The sequence below is a fragment of the Chamaea fasciata genome, unplaced genomic scaffold (genome assembly GCF_029207755.1).
Source record: "Chamaea fasciata isolate MVZ Bird 193981 ecotype frontalis unplaced genomic scaffold, bChaFas1.0.hap1 SCAF_20, whole genome shotgun sequence".
In the NCBI taxonomy this organism is placed as follows: Eukaryota; Metazoa; Chordata; class Aves; order Passeriformes; family Sylviidae; genus Chamaea; species Chamaea fasciata.
In genome coordinates, this window is record NW_027094105.1 from 10,452,528 (window position 1) to 10,470,706 (window position 18,179).

The 18,179-nt window shown below is 47.3% G+C and overlaps 1 protein-coding gene across 4 annotated transcripts in view; it reads right to left on the minus strand.

Moving 5' to 3' along the window:
- Positions 1-855: 855 nt before the first annotated feature.
- Positions 856-18,179, minus strand: part of MAPKAP1 (MAPK associated protein 1) — an 83,788-nt gene continuing 66,464 nt past the window's right edge. For all 4 annotated transcript variants that reach the window (XM_066201214.1, XM_066201211.1, XM_066201212.1 and 1 more), the window contains 4 exons: positions 17,026-17,166; positions 12,404-12,541; positions 3,199-3,296; positions 856-1,455 (listed from right to left, as the gene is read on the minus strand). In XM_066201214.1, the coding sequence (XP_066057311.1) occupies positions 1,330-1,455; positions 3,199-3,296; positions 12,404-12,541; positions 17,026-17,166 (503 nt within the window). In that variant the 3' untranslated portion in view covers positions 856-1,329. The remainder of the gene's footprint in view (positions 1,456-3,198; positions 3,297-12,403; positions 12,542-17,025; positions 17,167-18,179) is intronic.

Genomic DNA, 18,179 nt, shown 5'->3' on the forward strand with positions numbered 1-18,179 from the left:
TAAAAAAAATTTAATAGAATACTATAAAATAGTGTTTCTCTTGTTTTGCAGATATCATGGAAGACTGTACAGGGAGGCCTGGCCTCGGTGGTGCAGGGCTGAGCCGCAGAAACCCAGAACATAAAGACAACAGGTGAGACCCAGGCCCTCCCCCTGCCCAGGGGCTGCTCCCGCACGCTGTGTTAAGGCTCAGGAAGTTTTCTCTGTACAAAAGCAAGGTGGGAGGCTGGCAGGGGGTGGGCAGTGCCCCAGGGAGCTGCCCCCAGCCCCGTGGGGAACCAGGGCAGTTCTACAATAGCAGGATGTGTGTGCACCGCTCCAGCGACCTGGAGGGATGGAAGAAAGACACCTCTGGTGAATTCGACCAAAAATGCAGCTCTGGGTCTCAGCAATCCATTCCCGTGTTCCCTGATGCGTTAAGGATGAACAAGGCCAAGATAGTTACAAATCCCAGTACAAAGTACGTCTTAATTTTTATTGTTAACGAATAATATTGAGAGAAGGTGAAGGCATTTCTCAGCCCCAGGGCAAGGTGCCCCAGCGGACGTGCCAGCAGCTGAGGGTCCCGGGCAGGAGGATTCTCCTCTCCACCTCCAAGACCTGGATTTCCAACCACTGTGCTGCCTTCGGCAAGGGACTTCCAATAAAGCATTTGCAAAGCTGAAAAGCACAGTTAAATAAAAATATTTTTGAACAAAACAAACACAGCAGACTCGACCGTCTCCGCGCTCCCTCGCTAAGCGCTCCCCTGCCACGGCTGCTGTTCCTGGCTCACGGATGCCTCCTGCACTTCAGCAACAGAAGTGAAACCATCTGGGACTGCGGCCTCCCCCCAAAAGAACTGTGCATCATATGGACCTTGAAAAAGATTACATCTGTTTATTAATAGTAAAAATGGATACATTTGTCCTACATTTTGTTTTTAGAAATTTGATCATGTCACAAGCAATACCTGCGTGTACGTGGGTGGATTACAGATGTATATAATTTATTTTAACCAGGCTGTGAAATAATATGTAATCACATCTCTTCTCGTGATTGTACATAATACAGTAATTAAATGATGCCAGTCTACGTCATTCTCTTATTTCTAATCAAAGGAACCTGAAGCGTAACAGTCTTCTTTCCGGCTGATATGGCTCTTTATTTCTGTCACAGGGGAGACTTCCCATGGCCACGGAGGGATAATCTTCCAGCCGTGAGAGACGGGATAATTCAGATTCCTTCCCGGCCGCTGCTGCCCCGGGCAGCAGGAGCACCACAGTCCCGGCGGCTGCGGGCGGGGAGCGGCTCCGAAGGCGGCACACAGGCTCTCCTCGAGGCTCTGCCTCACTGCTGCCCCGACTTCTTCTCCTTCTGGAAGCTAAAGCTCGTCCTCCTGCTCAGTTTTCTTTGTTTCTGAGCAAAATAATCTGCTCTGGCTGTGCTTGCTCGCGACTCTAGGATATAGTTAACCTGCAAGACACGAGGTGGTGTTTAACAGGACCCCCAGCCCAGCCCTGAACTGGGCTCTGGGGTCACTGGTCCCATTTGCCACCAGGCAGAGAGAGCCCAGAGTGTCAGGAGAGCCCCGGACTGTCCCCCTGTGTCCCTCGTGCCATTTTGGGTCGCCCAAACCTCTGGGGAAGGCAGAGAGCTGTGCAGACCCCCCCAGTGTCGGGATAGTCCAGTAATGAGCATCAATAAAGGACCTTATCAGCCCCAGTAAAAAGAATTCTTCCATTATGATGTTTGCATACTCAGCTAATCCCAGAGTTTCCCTGTGTTTTGGCACATTTTACTTGATGAAAGCATTTTAAAATGATATTTAACAAGCCTGCTACTCCCTAAATTTATTATCTCCAATGCTTTGTGATAATCTCGGAGATAATTTTAATGGAAGGTTAATGCAAGAATCAAAAAGATAAAAATGCCCTTTGGTCTGTCATTAGCTGGTTAATATGCTGTGGCTTAAAACTTGCACAATTTTATGCACTGTAGAGTGTTTCACTTTCATTGCATATTACAGCTTAAGGCATAAAAATATAGGGAATTTTCATGGTCAATAAAGTTTCAGTCCTTCTCACTTGATCATCTAAAAAGCCTAATTTGAAAAGTCTGATTTTTCTGCGCTCCCTAATGCTGATGGAATTGAAAACAAACCAGTGACTTGTGCACGAAACCAGAGAATGTTCTATATAAACAAACTGAAACCTGGGAAAAAAGGTACTGCTTAACATTTCCCCTTGAATATTCATGTTATTGACAGTAAGCCTTTTTTTTTTTTTTTCCTGCCTTTGCTTATGACCAGTCTCAGATGTGTGGAGTCACCACCCCTGGAAGTGTTCAGAATCTGAGATGTGGCATGGGGGTACTTGGGCAAAGGTTGGACTTGATGATCTCGGAGGTCTTTTCCAGCCTTAATGAATCTACAATTCCATGATTCTAAGTGTTTGGGATTGCAATAGCTGATCTAAGATTAAGTGGGAACAGAAGAATTGGCCCAGCAGCTCACAAAACAGAAACCCCTAACACGCTGACCTTTTTGTAATGAATAAAAGTTATTTCATTGCACGTCAGTTGTTTAACAATCCTCTAAACTCCACACAGCCAATAAAAGCAAACATAACAGATGGTTTGCCAAAATTACTGCTTTTGAATTTTGACTCGCTACGAGAAACGAACTTGTGGAAAATTCCATTTAATCTTTCAAGAGTGTAACAAAAATTTGTTTCCCAAAGCAAGGGAGTTTGTGTCTGTACAGAGCCCCAAGGAAAGCAAATAGTCCTGAGACAGGACCAGGGTAGAAAAGCCCCTGTGTGCTGGGCAGGGACACCTGGGAGTGGGGCAGAGCTGTGAGGGGCAGGAGCACCCAGCCCCTGCACAGGGCAGGGCTGCTGACCACGTGTCCAGAGGTGGAAACTACCTGGACACAATAAAATTAGGTCGTTTCCTATAAAGTTCCACAGGAAATGGTGTCTCTGTTAACTAGAAACTGGCACAAAAGGAAATGCTACACACAGACAGGCAGTGGCTGCGTGGCTGTTTGAAGGATGAATAAAACAACGGGCACGGAGGTTAAACCTGGCAGGTTAAACACACTCCCAGTGGTCCTCAGGCATTGCACCCTCCTGTGTTTCCAGAGCCTCCTGAATACTCACACGTCTAACAAGTGGTAAAACACCAGGATTTTGGGGCACGTTAAAATTTAATACTCACCTTCAGTACAATTTCATTGACAGTAGCAGCATCTGATTCAAAGTAAAGGTGTTTGTAGTCATGATTGCTTAGATATGTAAGTTTAAATATTGCATGACCTGCAAAGATAAGAAAAAAACTGCTTAGAATATTCCTGTAAAGTTTGAGCAGAGCTCGTGCGCCTGACAGAAGAAACCCACAGATGGTGATCTCAGCGTACCATCAGCACGACAGAAGGAAGCAATGAAATGCTGACAGGCTTCTCATGTCATTTCAATTTAAGGCAAGTGGTGGCTTACAGGAGCAGCTGAACTCCAGTCAATAAAGTTCCTTTTCCCATCACATCCCCACTGCAGGAAACGCAAAAATCCATCAAATGGCTGGTTAGCTCTGCCGGGCCCACGGCGGCGCCGCAGCTCCGCCACCGCGCCTGGAGCCGCTCCCGGGGCGGTCACCGCCCGCAGGAGAGGGCTTGGATTGAAAAGAAAAGGGCAATTAATCCCAGCATCAGCATCCAAACCCTCCTCCCAAAACATCCCACGAGCCCAGCCGGCTGCTGATGGCCACGGGGAGCAGCACCGAGGGACGTGGCACCGAGGGATGCGGCCGCGCCGTCACCCAACGCGCTCAGGGCTGGATCTCCCTTCCCACAGCAAGGAAAATCAAATTAAACTCCAACTGTGACCTGCTGGCACCTTCCTGGTGCTCAGGCCTCTGTCCCAAACGGAGGTTCCACGTGCTGGCCCCGTGGCCACACGGTGCTGGCCCAGCTGCTCCGCGGCTGCCCTGGGACAGCGGCCCCGGACTCCGACACGCGGTGCCGGGAGGAACAACACAGACACAAAGGTCTGGTGTGGAACACCAAGGAAGGCAAAATACCCTTCACTTGTATGGATGCTGATGGCTTCAAAATTAAATGTGTTCTATCCAGGATACTTTTCCAACGGTTTTCTAATTTATTCAGTTCAACAGCCAAAGTTAGCAATCCATAAAGTAACAGCCACATTACTGTAAATCCAGGTCTTTCCTGCAGGAAAGCTAATTGGAAATCTTATTTACATTATCTAATTCTCCAGATTTCCAAAAAGTGACTGATATACGCTCAGATTGGTGGCCAGGAAATTTGAGATGCAAGTATTTTATTGTGGCATGTTAATTAAACACCATTATGATGCACTAATCTGGAATATAAATTCTGTATTGAAAAATTGGCTAATAATAATAATAAAACCCCAACCCTTTAAATCATTTGACAAATGATGCCTCAGTGGTACTAAAAAATGCGGAATTCCAAGCTGGGAGCTCATCAGCATGTTAATGCATGCAGCTCTGCCTGGAACACAGCATCTTAATGATTCCAAAAGTGCCAGTGCACCACTCCTGGGGATGGGACACAGCACCGAGCTCCGCCAGCTCCCACCATTTTCCTTGGACATTGAACATTCCACACTGATTGTCAGAAATGAAACTGGCACAAAACAGGGTCAGAGGATCCCAACGAGCCGCTCTGTTCTGGGACTTGGAAAGTGCCTGGGTAACTCTTGCTGCGGATCAAGGCAAAACCTCTGCAGATGTTCCCTGCTCCACCTCGTGCCGCGGTGCCACCACGTGTCCCTGGGGCACTGCCCTGCCCAGGGCAGCACTGCCAAGGGCAGGGTTCCTGCTCACGGGCAGAGGCTGCTCCGGTCCTCCCGCCTGGCAGGACACTGCCCAAGCTCCTGCAGGGGCTCCCGGGATCGTGGGGACACGGCACCGACGCCAGAGCCACGGCCGTGCAGAACACGCAGCCCCATCCTGCCGGGACTGGCGGTTCGGTGGAAAGAAGCCAAGAAGACTTCTCCTTAGAAAGCCCCATTACAGCATCATGTTTATGGGCTCCAAGTCCACAACACACTACTTACAGCATGAAATATGAGTGCACTGAAATCCTAACTGGCACTTTGCTCTGCTACTCTTCTAGCCAGATGGAATTTATGAATTGTGAGATTGATTTCCATTTCCAAGAGTGCTTAAATATGTGATGTACCTCTTTCCAATAGAGCACCACCCCTGACAATTCTGAGATCAATAGGAGCTTCCACGGTTTGATGTTTCCGTGTGAGAGGATCTGGTAACAAGCAGCAGCAGCTCCTACTGCACGTGATGGGGGATTTAAAGCAAATGCAGATGCTGCACAAGCAGCTGTTACCATCATTCCACACCAACAGTGGCTGGGTGCTTGCAGGGAACCCCAGTGCCCCGCAACCTGGATTAATCAGCAGCACAACAGCAGAAAACCCACACTATTCCCGACCACGTTTGTCTGTTAAAACAGCTACGGAATGCAAATGAAACGACGGAAACTCAGCCGCTACCCACAGCTTTTTCCACGGCGTAGGTGCAGCCCAGGGTGAGCTCAGCAGAGCCAGGGGGTCTGCGCCAGTGGCCCCGGTGCCCCTCGCAGCCCCCCGAGCCCCCAGCCCGTGCCACGGCCCCGCCGCAGGTGCAGCAGAGCAGCATCTCCCTGTGCCGCCCTTTGGCCCCGGCTGCGAGCGCGGATAAATCCTCCCCAACCCCAACGCTAATGGGTTCCTGTGTGGTTACTCCTGGAGAGGAGCCCGCAGCCGCCGAAAGGGCAGGATGCTAATTCACCGGGAATTCACCGAGGAGAGCTCATTTACTCCTGCAGCACCACTCTCACGTTCAGCTGCTCACCCCAGCTCCTGATTTTTAGCACCACTGCACTGCCAACGAGGCGAGGGAAGAGGCCCCGCAGCGCTGCAGCTCCCGGGTCTCCGCACCCTTCCCGGGGCTGCCGGAGCTCCTGGAGCAGCCTCCACCCCGCACCAGCCCCAGCTGCTCCACGGCCCCACGATCACACACAGCCCTGAGAAATCCTGCGGAATTACGGACCACAGTCTGCTTGGACAGGCAACAGTAAATCTTGGGCTAATTTCTGCAGCCTTGAGAAAACATCCTTGGTGGGCCCCACACTGCACCTGACACAGGTAAAAAAACAATCACTCTAGTCTAAGTAATAAACTCTTTTTATCAAAGTCTAAAAAATACTTTTTTTTTTTCTGCCTGGAAAACAAGGATATGAATTTGCACAAGAAAAGGTAATTTTTTTATTGAATCTGCCAAGACTGGAAAGTTTTTCTTCTTTTCCTCCCACCCCACAATTCAGCCCTTACCCAAACCCTCTCTTTGCCAACAGAATGCACTGAATTAAATCACTAATTAGAAGGGGAATGAAAAGAATATTCATGAATTGGACAAAGCAGAGAACAAACAAACACTGGAAATGCAAATTTATGTTAATTTTTCAATATACCTTGATGATTGCTTTGTCATTACAGGGCCATAAGGCAGAAGTCAACAATTAAGAGTTGTTAGTGGAATAAATAGCTGGAGAAGGACTCTCTGAAGAACAAAGCACTTATGGACATCATTTGACATCACTGATTCTCACTGCTTCAGAAACTGTGACCTCAACAGGTTCGAACCCTGAAATCTCTTCTCATGGGCCCAGAAAGGATGCCAAAGGCTTAGAAATACACCACTAAAAGGCAAGGAATGAGGATAATAATACGTGCATCAGCAATACTTTTGTACAAAGACACATTTCCTTCAAACCCTGCACGAGCTGGGGGAACCACTGCTGTATTTCACCCAAAGCCCTGAGGAGGGGCTCAGCTCTCTGAAACCCACGTGGGACACACCAGAAATGATGCCCCGACCCTGGAGAAAGGCCTACAAAGCTGCAAGAGTTGTGTTTCCACAAAAAACACCCAACACTCTTCGTGACACCCTCTGGTAACAAAAAAAACTTCACAGAGGACATCACGAGTTGCAGTTGGATTGTCCAGCCGTGGCACCGAGCTCTAGGGACAGACAGAACGGGGATGTGGACCTGCATGTACAGGGGGTTGATCCCATCTTATGCAAGGGATAGCTATCCCAGAGGTACGTAATTCAGAGGCAGTGAGGGCAGTCAGCAGGGATGAAATCCTCACCCCACTGACACCAGTGGAGTCCCGGATGGGTTTGGGCTGCCCACCATGAACCTGGGGTGGACCTCCTCAAACCAGGGCAGTACTTAAGTGGGAACAAATGATAAGACTGTTAAGGAAAAAAATAACAGCTGTGGTCCAGCTGGCTTGCCCCATTCTCTCAGGAAGCAGCACATTCCAGGATCTCTTTTCCTCCTACCCTTTATGTTCCACTGTAGGCTTCTTACTCAGCATTGCTATTAGAGGGTGCCATGGGCCCAGATGTCCTGAAAACAGAGCTGCAATTAAAGTGCAGCACACACCCACTTTTGCGTCAAATTGTGATAACTATTCACACATCTGGATTCTTTTCCCCCGAAGCCTTTTGTTTCTTCTTTAAATTATTATCATAGGCAGAATACGAACGAAGATTTTTGCAAAAATGCTGAAAATTGAGGTGCAGCTCGGGGTTGCCCAAAAACCTCTTTACCAGCAACCTTGTTTGGGGAAAAAAGATAAATAAATCAAAAAGCAGCGTTTCCACATGGCAATGGGCTCCTCCACTGCGTCTGCACCTCATCAATCACGCATTGTCTGCCGGAGAGGCGAGCCTTGTAAATGTCACATCCACTCAGGCCCGAGGAGAGGCGAATCAAAATGCAGCGAGGAGTTTTAATTGGATAGTGTAATTAAACTAAAAAACCCCAGCAGAATAGCTTTGACAGGATAGATGAAGACCCCTTTTAATAGGGCTACAAAACAGATTTGTTAAAAGGATGAGGCAATGCGAGCTGCTGATTGCGCTCAGGAGAACTTTTATGGGGAGGCTGCTGGAGGGGGCCGGTTAATCAGCACAGCCCGGCGCTGCAGGAGAGCTCCAGCCACACATCCCCGACCTGCTCCTGTCCCTGGCAGGGCCTCCTCGCTGCCAGGCCCTTCCCTGGTGGCACACATCATCCTGCTGAGTGCTGCCCGGCCCCAGCCTGGCACAGCCCGAGGCCTCCAGGGCACCCGGAGCCATCTGCGCCCGCTGCCGTCCCCCGGCCGCCCCTGCCTGCACAGCCTGGGCTCTTCCCTTCTGTTCCACTCTTGGATGTTCCTTTCACTCCAAGCCTGAAGTCTGGGAGCATTTTCTCTGCTGAACCTGGTTTTTTTTTACCTTTAGGTCAGAACCTGTGGTTAGTCCTCTATAGAGAAGAATTTCACTGTGTTACTTCTTGCTCTGCCGGGAGCAGGGATACCAGGAACCAGCACATGATATTTGATGTACCATTTGCAGAGCACACACTGCCTCTGCTCTGGCCCCACTGCAGACTCTGAGCAAGCCTCCAACAGCTGTGTTTGAGCTCCCAGAGCAGCAGGAACCCAACACCTTCTCAACACCTCCTGGGTATTTTCAGCCCTTCCACACCCCAACTACCAACCCATTACATTAGTATTACCCGACGTGCATATTCGGGAGGAACTGGACACCGAATTAAAACATCAAACACCTTTAGCTTTAAATGAAAACTACATGAAGGGGGTTCAGGCATCGCTCTGGCTATCACTTGCAGCCAGGGTGAATGCTGCTGGAAAAGCTATTTTCGTGCAGATGTGGAATTCAATGGGAAAGACTGACTCGTGTAGCAACATCAATCAAAACGTCGGCTCGGCTGGCAGCTCTCGACAGTAAGGCAGGTTCAAAGGTCACGGGATAAAGAAAAAGCCAAGCTCTGGTTCAGCTCTAATATCTCCTCGCTGGAAGTCTTACCGAGGTACCTGCCCCCCTTCTGGACTCGCAGCTTTCATTAATCTTCTTGCCATCTTTTTTAACTAGTCATGCAGAACCGCTCGATAGCGAGACATATAATGGGGAGGCCCTGTGCCTATTACCAGGTTAACACTCTGTTAAGCCCCAGTGCAACAATGGAATCAGAATTTAAAGGAAATCTTCAGCTTCAGGGTGCAAAGCGGGCAATTAAATTACAAACTGAAGTTACCCATGTACTCCATGACCTACGGAACACCTTTGTTCAGACTTACCTTCATACTGGGGGTATTCTGACAAAGCAACTGAGATGTCTCTGCTTTATGAAAACACACAAAAAAAAATGCAGATAAAGGATCACGGAGAATGTTGCTTCAGTGTTTCAAGTAAATGATCGAATAAATTCGATTTCCGCAGCTTGTGTAAAGGACAGATGCCTGGGAGAGCCCTGGGCAGGTGCCTGGCTGATCAGGTGTGGTGGCACAGTGGGGCTGCCCCCGGCTCTGCTCCCTGCCCTGCTCAGGCAGTGCCCAGCAGCCCTGGGCATCCATCACGGCCCCTCGGACCACAGAGCACTGTGGGCAGTGACACTGAAGTTTCTCCCCTGTCCAAGTAATGTAAGAGACATTACCAGAATCAGATTTCCTTTAAATTACACTATTGCAAAGGGATATAATTGTATTAAACGTATTATGTTGCTTCCTTAAGACTTTATATTATGTACACTTAATTGAGATACAAAGCTCTTTTCAGCTATAAAAATGACAACTACTTTATTAAGGCTTAAATCTTATTTCTCCATGATAGGATGCTTCCTTTCAAGACTCAAAACATTCAGAATCTCTCGTGATAATCAGGCTGAACCTGATTTAAAGAAGATGTTCGTGCCCAGCATTGTCAGGTTCTAATGGCATTGGAGCAAGCCAGCAGGGCCATTAACTCTCCCCTCAGTCTAAATCCAGGGAGTCTGATTTAATTTACAAATAAAACTTCCAATTCTGACCCAGGGCTACAAGGGCAAACAAAAATCATCAGCTGTCCCTGCCTACAATCCCCCCACAAACGGCAAATGGGATGCCAGAGCTTTCTGTTTCCATTTTCTGCCCTCGCTGAAGGCAGCTCTGAGTTCTGTGAACTTGCAGCACAGGAAAACTCAGCCTGTCCAGAACAGCTCCGAGCTGTCCATCAATATTCCCACCACGTCAGCTCTGAAGCTGCTGAGCCCTTCCACACACACACACACACACAGGTGCCACTAAAGCTTCTCTGCACGACCCAGCCCAGAGAGAGGTAAAGAACACGTGCACGAGGCTCTCCAGTGCTCCCTTGTGCTGGTCCCAGCACTCAACCTCCATTCCCACCGCCCCCTGCCCTTTCTAAAATGCAGGGTCCCATCTGGAGGCTGGCCCAAAGCCTTCACAAGAGCCCAGCCCAGCAGAGCTCAGCTGGGCTCTAACCCCACTGAGGTGCCCGGGCAGGGAAGGCAGCCCCAAACCCAGAGCCCAGCGCAACGGGACAAGCACGAGCACTTCCGAGAGAGGAGATGGAGCATGTTTGTGTTACAAGAGATAAAAACATGAAAACAAAATATATTGCAGAACTCAAAGACCTTATCTGTACTCAGCCTCTCTTTGCAATAATTCATTCAAGAAAGATCCGGGAATAATTTTTGATGTAAACTCTGCTACAAACATACATCACAGTGCTGATAAAAATCACAGACAAAACTTGTGAAATACAGTGAGTTTCATTCCTTTATGCTACTAAAATAACTTTTTTCCATTTAAAATTCAAGAGATACTGATCTGCTGTTCAGTTCCCCAAAATGCATCATTCTGAGATGTCACACTAAAAGTCTTTTCTGCTGGCCTAAAATAATGACTTCTGGAACATCTTTAGTGAGTTGGGAAAAGGTCAGCAGTTTCAGGAGGAAGTATTTTCTCCTTTTGGAACTGTGCTGAAGCATTATTTAGTAGGAGAAGTTTAAGATGTTCACACAAAAAATGAGCAAATAAGCCCCTCAGTACTGTAATGGTTGCCTTGGTTGGAACCTGTCAGTGTCTTCTCCAAAGGCACCGTGATTCTTCACTCAATGGTCCCCGTGTGCAGGTACTGCCCTCCTGCACCAGGGCTCTATTTGGGGGCTGAAATTCCTGGGTTGGCAGGATTTGGGTACAAACATAATTCCCCACAGCAGCAGGTGCTGCCTCTGGGGCTGGAGAGCCCCATCCTGGCAGGACGGGCCCGAGGTGTGCAGGGATTGTGCCCTGCAGTGGAAACCTCAGCTTTCAATTCCACTCTTCAAACGCAGCCTTGTTTTGTGGGCTCAAATGTTTTTATTTGCAGTGAAATGTGAGAGGTGAGACAGGATTTACCAGCACAAACTGCCCCTTGCACTGTACACAAAATCCTCACGTGTTTCAGACTACCAGGTCACTGGAGAAGCTTCTCCTTGGGATTGTGCCTACCCAAGGACCATGAAATCTTGATGGAGAGACAGAAAAGGAAGACAATGACTAAACCAAGAACATGGAGTAGGAAGGGGTAATGAAGGGGAGAAGGATATAGTTCAATAATTGCTGATAAAATCTGTGGCAGCCATAAATTTACTCTTCCAAGAGAATTCAACAGATCATTACCTCTGTAAATATGTATCACATAATTCTCCCTCTCTGTCACCTTGCAGATAAGTACTTAATACCAGCATCTCACTAGCCTGCAGAGGCACAAGTGCAATAAAATCCATCTGAGCTTTTGAACTGCAGTCACTTTTTGACAGTAGACGGTTCCATTTTGGCCCCACTGGGAGCCATTGCCAAATTCTCCCCGGGCCTATCCTGCGCTTTTTAAAACAAATTTTCCAGGTAGAGACTCTCATTACTCTACTGACACAACAAACAGAAGCCCTTGCTTTTGAAGTTGCGTTCCACAGAGCCAGCTGTGACCTCTGGGTGGTGACTGAGCTGGGATGTCCAGCCTGTCCCCAGACCTGGCTGTCACCGCTGTCCTGGCCTGGCCACCAGTAGAGAACAGAATGCCCAGAGTGGCACCTTCAATCCCAGGGACCCTGCAGCCATGGCTGGGGAAAATTCAGACTGAGCTGACACTTACTGTGTCCCCAAGATCTTCAGTTGCACCAAAGACATTTAAAACCAGTCTGGAAGTTAAAAAGTGCCCAAAAACTGCAATTATGTTGAAACATGGATCTGCTGGCTGTGCTGCTGGGCTGGAGACAGCTGGGCAGAGCCGGTGTTCCCTTGGTGTGACAGTGGGCAAGAAACACTGAGTGATGCCATGAGCTGAGAGCAGCATCAAAGGACACTCGTAAAATGTGTGTCTGTTTATGCTGTGTTCTCTATAACAGAATTGAGTCAGATTAAAAACATCCTGTAATGAATAAAATACACCTATAGAAAGAAAAGGACATGGTAGCAATAATTCTTTGGACATCGAGCACATCCAGGGAGGCAGAGAAGAGAGAACATAAATAAAAGGGACTACTCACTTGGGCTTTTTTCTTCCGCAAGGTCACAGGCACAGAGGAGTTCAGAATCGATTGAAATGGGTTTCTGCTTAATCCAAAACTTAGTGCTGGCCTTCTGATTAGTAACAGGGTCTATCTCTACCTTGTCTCCAGAAATACCTGAGATGAGAAAGAATAGAGAGCCACAACAGTGATCTGTTTAACCGATTTCATATCAGCCGTTTGACACACTTTATAAATCTTAAATGGGCTGAAGGTATATTGCCCTTCTGGGCTTTCTGAAAGCTCGGGAGCTTTTGAAACCAGAAGCAAATGGTTATCAAACTGCATTGATAATCTGCATTTTATTCTCCTGCATAAGCATACCTAAAGAAAGAAATATCACAGAAAAAAATCCTTCAGAATGCGTACAGAGCCCTTCTGGAAGCAGTAGCTACACGAGATTTACGGGAGATAGTGCTGGTTTTGCAGTCACCACTGCTCTGTGACACAGGCACTGTCACCTCCTGCCCCACTCCATCTGCTGTACAGCACACATGGAAACACAGAGTAATAGAACCAGAGGTTCAGAATATGCTGAGCTGGAAGGGACCCATCAGGATCATTGAGTCCAACTCCTGGCCCTGCACAGGACACCCCAACAATCCCACCCTGTGCCTGAGAGCATTGTCCAAACACCTCTTGAGCCCAGGCAGGGTTGATGCTGTGATCACTTTCCAGGGAAGGCTGTTCCAGAGCCCAGCCCTGCTCTGGGAGAAAATCCTTTTCCTCACATCCAACCTAAATGTCCCCTGGCTCAGCTTGAGCCTCTTCCTCGAGTCCTGTCACTGGTCACGGGAGCAGAGATTGGTTCCTGCCCCTCAGCTTCCCCTTGTGAGGATGCTAAAGCCCCCGAGGTCTGACCTCAGTCTCCTCTTCTCCAAACAAAGTGCCCTCATCTGTTCCTCATGACACTTCCCCTCCAGACCCTTCCCCATCCTCGTGGCCTCCTTTGGATGCTGCCTAATGTCCTTTTTACACCGCGGTGCCCAAAACTGCCCAGTTCTCAAGGTGAGGCCACAGCAGTGCAGAGGGCAAGGGGGATCCTGCTGGAACCAGTTCAGGAGCTGAACACAGCTGAGCAAACTTCCCAGGCAGCTCTTCACACCTAGGCGTGCAGAGCCTTAAAAACAGTGATGTGCCTTCAGTCATGAGTGACAGGGTGAAGCTCATGAGACATCGACAAAAGGAAGCAATACAGGAAAAAAGCATTTAAATACCATTTAACTCTTGCATCTCTGGGAAAGAAAGAGCAGAAAACTTTCTCCCTCGCGAGGGTTCTGACGAGGCAGGAACCTGGAGGGGATTTGGCTGCAGCCCCTGCCCCAAGACCAGGCCAGCCTCGCCCACCCTGTGGGTTATGGGAACACCCCACTAACCCAACAATGCACCCTGGCACTAAGCACACCCCACATCAGAGAGATCACATTCCAATCAAGCATTGTATCAAGAGTCCAATTAACACCCAGGCTTCTGGAACTCATTAATTTGAGTAGGCTGAGGCTGTATCTGGAGCCCATTTTGGTTTGTGATTTAATTTTGGATAGATTATGTAAAATCGGTGTTGGTATTTCACTGTAATGGTTCATTATTCCAAATGGTATTTGCTATGGTTTAAGGAAAATATGGAAGTTGATGATACAAAGTCTCATTTTCTCACTTAAAAAAAAGTCAGGGGAAGTTCTAAAAATAAAGGTGCAAATTCTTCGTGTGTGGGGGCTGTTCCCCATCCCTTCCTCTAAGAGCATCACCCCTATAAATATCCTCAAAAAATTTTCACTGTTTGGTCCTGCAACTTCAGAATCCACAGTCAGTCAATACTGTTAATGCACCTTGTTAATTTGATAGGATTTGTCAGGTAACTCCACTGGAAAATTATATAAAACTGTTCCAGATGAACAGATGATAGTGACATGAATTAAAGTGATAGAACAATAGTGGAATATAAACCAGAAATGACACCCAAAGTGGCTGTTGATTTATTGCCATCCTGAGTTTGGTTCTGGGCTTCCATGTATATTAGTGCTACAAATCTGGGTCCATTTAGCAGCGAGATGCTCATACATACATCACCAGCTCCTGCTCCAAGCCAAGGTCACTCCCCATTGCATCAATCTTCTCAGCAGAGGCTACTTCACCATTTTGTAACCATCTCAGATGGAACAGACTTCCTCCTCTTTCATCTTTTTTTATCATGTAAAATACACTTTAACTTCTATTATTTTTATCTGCAAATTGTTGCTGTATACTTCATCCATTATTTCTGTATCTCGACATCGCTGGCTCAAGCTCACCCACATCCAGAGAGCACATTGACAAAGAATGTTGTCTTTTTTTTTTTTTTTTGTGTTATTGTTCTCACAATCTGGATGTGTTGAAACCTAAAATCAAAACGGTATTGTGTCTGTGGCTTCTGCAGTCTCTGTCTTGCAGCACCAATCACTCATTCTCAAAACCCAAGTAAAAATGCCCCTTCCACTATTTTTTTAATTCATTCATTTTGTCAAAGGCAATGCCATCGCTGTGTGGGTCCAGTAACGGTGTTCTGTCCTTGCTCCCTTTGTTGGGGTCTGCAACTCCCCCTCCCCTTTCTGAAATACTTGCCAGCAGTCGTTTTCCCAGACAATATGCTCCTGTTAGTTCTGCTAATGTAATACACAAGTAAATGTGTCTTATTCCTCCACAACATGATAGAGTCTTTGTAAAACTGCTGAGAGTGCTGCTGTGTGTGCATTACCCTGTGATATGGGCTGAAACACAAACCCCAGACCTTAAACTGCCACCTTAAATGCAATAACCCCATCACTCAGAGGGCTGGGCACTCCTCCCATGGCCATCCACATATCACCTTTTACTACAGAGCTATGCACAACGTACAGAAAATCAAATTTACTCCCATGTTTTTCATAAACCTTGTCTCAAATTCAACGATCAGGCCTCAAAACAGCTGAAACATTTCATAAAGCGCAATCCACTCCTGCACAGCCACCGACACCATTGATCTGCCAACAAGGAGCAAAGGAATGACAGAGGATTCTTGGGGTCCTTGAGAAACACTTGCTCTGCTGCACAGAACTGATGGCACAAAAAGGCTGCAAAGAAAAGTCTTTGCCACTGGCCATCATCAAACTGCTGGAGAACAGCTCCCAGGCCAGTCACTACGACTGAAGACAAAAAATCAGCCCCTGATTTTTCCACTACAGGGAGGAAAAAGCAGTTTGCCACTCACAGGGAACATGTAACCCTCATCAGCCCAAACCCAAACAGCCCCTCAGTCCTTGTTTTACCAATCTTGCTCTTTTCATATCTTTAAAAACTCAGGAGAAACCCCAGCAGCTTACTCAAACTTTATCGAAAGATTTTGATTTTCTACATTTGCCCAAGGTTTGAACACCCTGCTAGGGTTTCCTTTGATTTTTTAAAAAATACTTGGATTACAAAACCCCATTGTCAGTGCACTGCCATCAAAATCACGCAAGTTTACGGATTGTTATAAAAGGGAAATTTTATGGTCCTTACAGCACTGGGCAGGGTCAGCTCCTCCACTGCTGCACAAGTTAAGCCATTTGTTTCATTTAACAGCTCTTCTCCCTTAACCATTTATCTTTAGTGATCTGTCATGACCTTTTCAAGCTCTCATTTCTGACACTTCCCAGATACAGTGAGTCAAACTTCACTGGAAGCAAACTATCACACCCCGAGAGTTTGCTCAAACGCAGAGAACATGCCCAGCACTGCCCTGCTCCAGCACCAGCAGATAAATCCTGCCTTAACTAGACAGCTCAAAATAAACCAAAAAAAGCTCCTTCTCTGAGAATTTTACAGCCATCTACTCTTACATGTGCGTCAGGATGGAAGAATGAAGAGACTGTAGCGACAATAATACAGGGGTTGGTATAAATTAACAATTCTGAATTCCACAGAATAAATGTATTTTGTAAACATTATGGCACTTAATATCTTACTGCTGAATCATTTCTCTATGGAAGTATTTGCAGGAATGTCACAGGTCACCTACCAATGCATCATTAATCAAATTTTCACAATTTAAACACAAAGATAAAAAGCCATTCAATCATTTTAAAACAGTAATGGGGCTTTTATAATTCAGAATTCTGTCAGCCCTTGGCCTTCGGGTTTTCAAAAGCATTCAGCGAGCCAATAAGGACAATATAAAACCTTTAGAGAACGCTCGTTTATTTTGTTCCACCTCAAATTTCCACTAGGTCGTTAAAAATCTTTCAGTCTCAGAAAAGGAAAAAAACCCAATAACTCCCAATTTTGCAAAGCCTCATTTAAAAATAACAAAACAGTTGGCAAGAAGCTTTCCATTAGGAAGCCTAGACCGAAAAAAAGAGACGAGGTCATTAAATAATGGCCTTCGTTCAGAGGCAACATGTGCAACTGATTGGGGATAATAAAAATACTGAAGTATTTTCGACTGAGAGCAATATTTTTAACTGCTGAAATGCCAGCAACGCTTTCAAATGCGCCGTGAGGAAACGGTGCAAGGTGACAATGACTGCTGCAGAGCGGGCTGGGATGGCCAGGCAGCTGTCAGGGACAGCCAAGGCTCGGAGCTGTGCCGGCCACGGGTGACTCACCCAGCTGCACGTCCGTGGTGAACCGCAGCCGGTGGATCATGCTGACTTTGAAGGACTTGTAGTGGTGGCTGCTGAGCATGTCCTGGACTGTGGCAATATCGATCTGGGGATCCTCCTCCGAGACCTCTTCTCCTCTGGAACCTGCAAGACAAGGGCACGGCCCTGAAGGGGAGGTTTGGTGCAGCCACGGGGAGCTGGCTGAGGGAGCGCTGAACGCCCAGGCCCCCGTCCCTGGGAGGAGGAAATGCCACCCTCCACCCCAGGCCGGTGCCCAAGGCCACGGTGACAGGCATTTGTGGCTGCATGAAGGGCAGCACACCATGCCAGCGGCCAGCGCCCTGGCAGCACAGGCAGCCCTGCACTGCAGGTGTCCCAGGGGATGAGCAGGGGGACCCTGCTGGCCACCCACCGCCTGCCACCCAGCCAGGAGCCCAGGGAGGGGAACAGAGGAGCCAGAAGTCAGCCAGAGGTGTCTGTCCCCAGAGGTGCCACCCTCGACGCAGCACTGGCACGGATGCCCCATGTGCCAGCAGCACCTCGGGCACGCTGGTGTGAAGCTGCACTTTATTTACTGATTAGTATTCTCATTACCACTGCAGGTACTGCCTTTATAAAAGGCAACAACTCATTAAGCCAAAATGCCAATTACCGAAAAAATATAACACACTTTAAAGATTTTTTTTACATTTTATGACGTTGGATTAACACCAATTTCAACATTACTATAATGCGATATATAATTGCACAGAGTAATTTCGATGCCAGCTGCTAATAAAGCACCTCAGCTCGAAATGATCATTCAGATGCCGGTAGATAAAGTGGCATAAATATGTTTGAAAACTGATTTAGCTTCTTACAGGAGATCCTGAGGAATGACACGTTTTGTTTAATATCCTGGCTAATGCAGTCCTAAAAGCTCAACCAACTGCCAGTTCAGAGAACTAAATTTGCTGCAGGAGATTAATGAAAACTTTATATTTCGCTGAAATTTTAATAATGGGAAGATGAGATGATGGAGTTTTAGTACAGATCTTAAAGCTCCAGAAAAGCAGGTACCAACTTGTCAGATTTTTCAGTATTAATTTTGCCTGAGACTTGTACTGTCGGAGTGGCCTCACCACTACACCACTGTGAGCATCTGCTGTTAAATGAGT